Source organism: Ixodes scapularis, unplaced genomic scaffold (assembly GCF_016920785.2).
Source record: "Ixodes scapularis isolate PalLabHiFi unplaced genomic scaffold, ASM1692078v2 PGA_scaffold12__126_contigs__length_90152505, whole genome shotgun sequence".
Classification (NCBI taxonomy): Eukaryota; Metazoa; Arthropoda; class Arachnida; order Ixodida; family Ixodidae; genus Ixodes; species Ixodes scapularis.
The window spans coordinates 56,941,717-56,943,773 of NW_024609838.1; the positions used below are offsets into that span (position 1 = coordinate 56,941,717).

The 2,057-nt window shown below is 43.8% G+C and overlaps 1 protein-coding gene across 1 annotated transcript; it reads right to left on the reverse strand.

Moving 5' to 3' along the window:
* Positions 1-1,187: 1,187 nt before the first annotated feature.
* On the reverse strand, positions 1,188-1,833 carry LOC120843275. Its single transcript, XM_040214583.1, has 2 exons — positions 1,337-1,833; positions 1,188-1,276 (listed from the first exon to the last, which is right to left on the reverse strand). The coding sequence occupies exons 1-2, from the start codon at positions 1,831-1,833 to the stop codon at positions 1,216-1,218; spliced, it is 558 nt and encodes a 185-aa protein (XP_040070517.1). The 3' UTR covers positions 1,188-1,215.
* Positions 1,834-2,057: the final 224 nt, after the last annotated feature.

Here is a 2,057-nt window from a genome sequence, read left to right on the forward strand (position 1 = left end):
ATCTAGCCTTCTGCACAAATCATGCCCGGGATATTTTCATTTTCCTTCCACGCAATTAGATGGCAAGACGCTGGGAGAATTCGTGTGCCCTAACATGCCGCTCCTAAAAGAAAGTACCAGATTCATAGTGCATGTTAATTTAGATGTAAATAGTTTAATCAGTGTGCAAAAACATTCGAGGCATGGAGGATGACATGGAAGCATGGCGGAAAGCAGCTTGCTGGAAATAAAAGTCTCTATTGCATTGCACTGGTGTGAAAAATTATTCCATATTTTTGTTTTATTTCTGTGCGAAAATAAAAACAGCGTTTAGAAACCGAACACTGTGCGTTTTCAGGAGTGCCGAGAGGACATAAAAAACCGGGACAACCTGAACAATACGAGGCGCCTTGCGTCACTCAGCTTTTCTTGGTTTCTTGTTTTTCCGGAGCCTTTCAAAAGGGGATGAAAAATTATGAACCGATTGACCCGACTTGCCACATTAGAGCGGTTAATTTTCATTACGACAGACTGTATTCAAGCGTCTTGCATAGTTCAGCTTGTACTGGTCCGTTGTTTTTTTTTATTTTCGATCCCTTTCAAAACGTGAGCTCGAAGCCACTAGACCAACCTACAACATTCATAAGTTACGGAAGCGGAGAAGTGGAAATGCGACAAAGGGGAAGATTCGCCCGCGTTATTTGAGGCCTATAGGAAAGCGGACCGGATAGAAGGGGGCCGTAATGCTTTTTTTAAAGAAACGCACATTCTTCTCTACAATTCTGTCTAGCAATTTGATATAAAGGTACACTTGGACGCCGGCATTATTCGTTTAGAAATCAAGCAAAACTTTGTACCGGATCATTATGCGTCTACGTCCACTCCCATTGGATGATGATCATGTTTTCGACTCCGTATCTGGGGTCGTTTTGACACCGGAAATCTCTTCCAGAAAGAAAGAAACGAAATTAATGTTGAATAAACGCTGTTTATTTGCCTTAAAATTCCAACCGTTAAAAAAATTGAAAACTCAGGTCTACGTCGTCGCCTTGTCCCCCGAGAAGGCTGTGAGTGGTGTCCATGAGAAGGCTGGGAAAGAAGAAACAGTTTTTAAACATCCTGTATTGGGACGAAAAACTATTGACATGTAATAACTGGGTTATTGGGGTATGAACAAGAACTTATATTTAAATAATGAAAAAGCATGCCTAAGCTGCTAGCTTTATTTATCTGCAATCACGTGGCATCAGGAGAGAAAGACGCAAGGAGAACCAGCTCCACAATCTTTCGAACAAAACTGAAAGAAAACAAGCAGACAATGAGCTGTATATGAGAACAGCCTGTAGCGCTAATCTACCTGTAGGTTTTCCTGACGTACTTCTTTTTTCCTCCCTGTCTGTCCGGGTGCCGGCAGTCCTCTATGCGGTAGAGAGACGTGTGCCCTCTTCCAACCTGCTCGTTCCAGTCTAACGTGGCTAAGGTCTGCCGCATTTTGTAGGTCGCATCTTGATAATGTATCCTCTTGTCCAGGTAGATGAGACTGGTGTTATTAAAAGACTCGACGTAAAACGTATCTTTGGATCGAACAAACTCTTCTGCGTTCTTGTACAACGTCGTTGTTCTCAGGAATTGTGTCAGGAGTTGCAAGGCCACAGGATCCTTGATCAGTAAAGTTGTTGGGACATGTCCGTTCTCTTTGCAAGGGGAATCCACGCAGCACTCCTGATGTTCTCCGCTGAAGTGCCTCACGCAATTCATCAAGGACTTACGAAGTTTCGATGCGTTGCCCTCACAGGTGGCAATCGCGTAGTAGGCGTGGTTCCGAACTGCCTGACACTTGTCGGACAGTTCCATATGCCAGGTTTTGCCCTCATTTTTTTTAGGACCTACGCTATCGCCTGAAATCCTTTCTTTAGGCCTTTTGCAGCATGCCACCGATCGTTTGAGTTGGTTGGACCGTTCTTTTCTCTGATTATTTTATTTACACTTGTGTTCCGATCATGTGCATGGTCCACAACACGGATGTTCCTTGAGTCAAAGTAGTTGTACAGCTCTCTTGTTCCGTGCGCTTCGTGCTT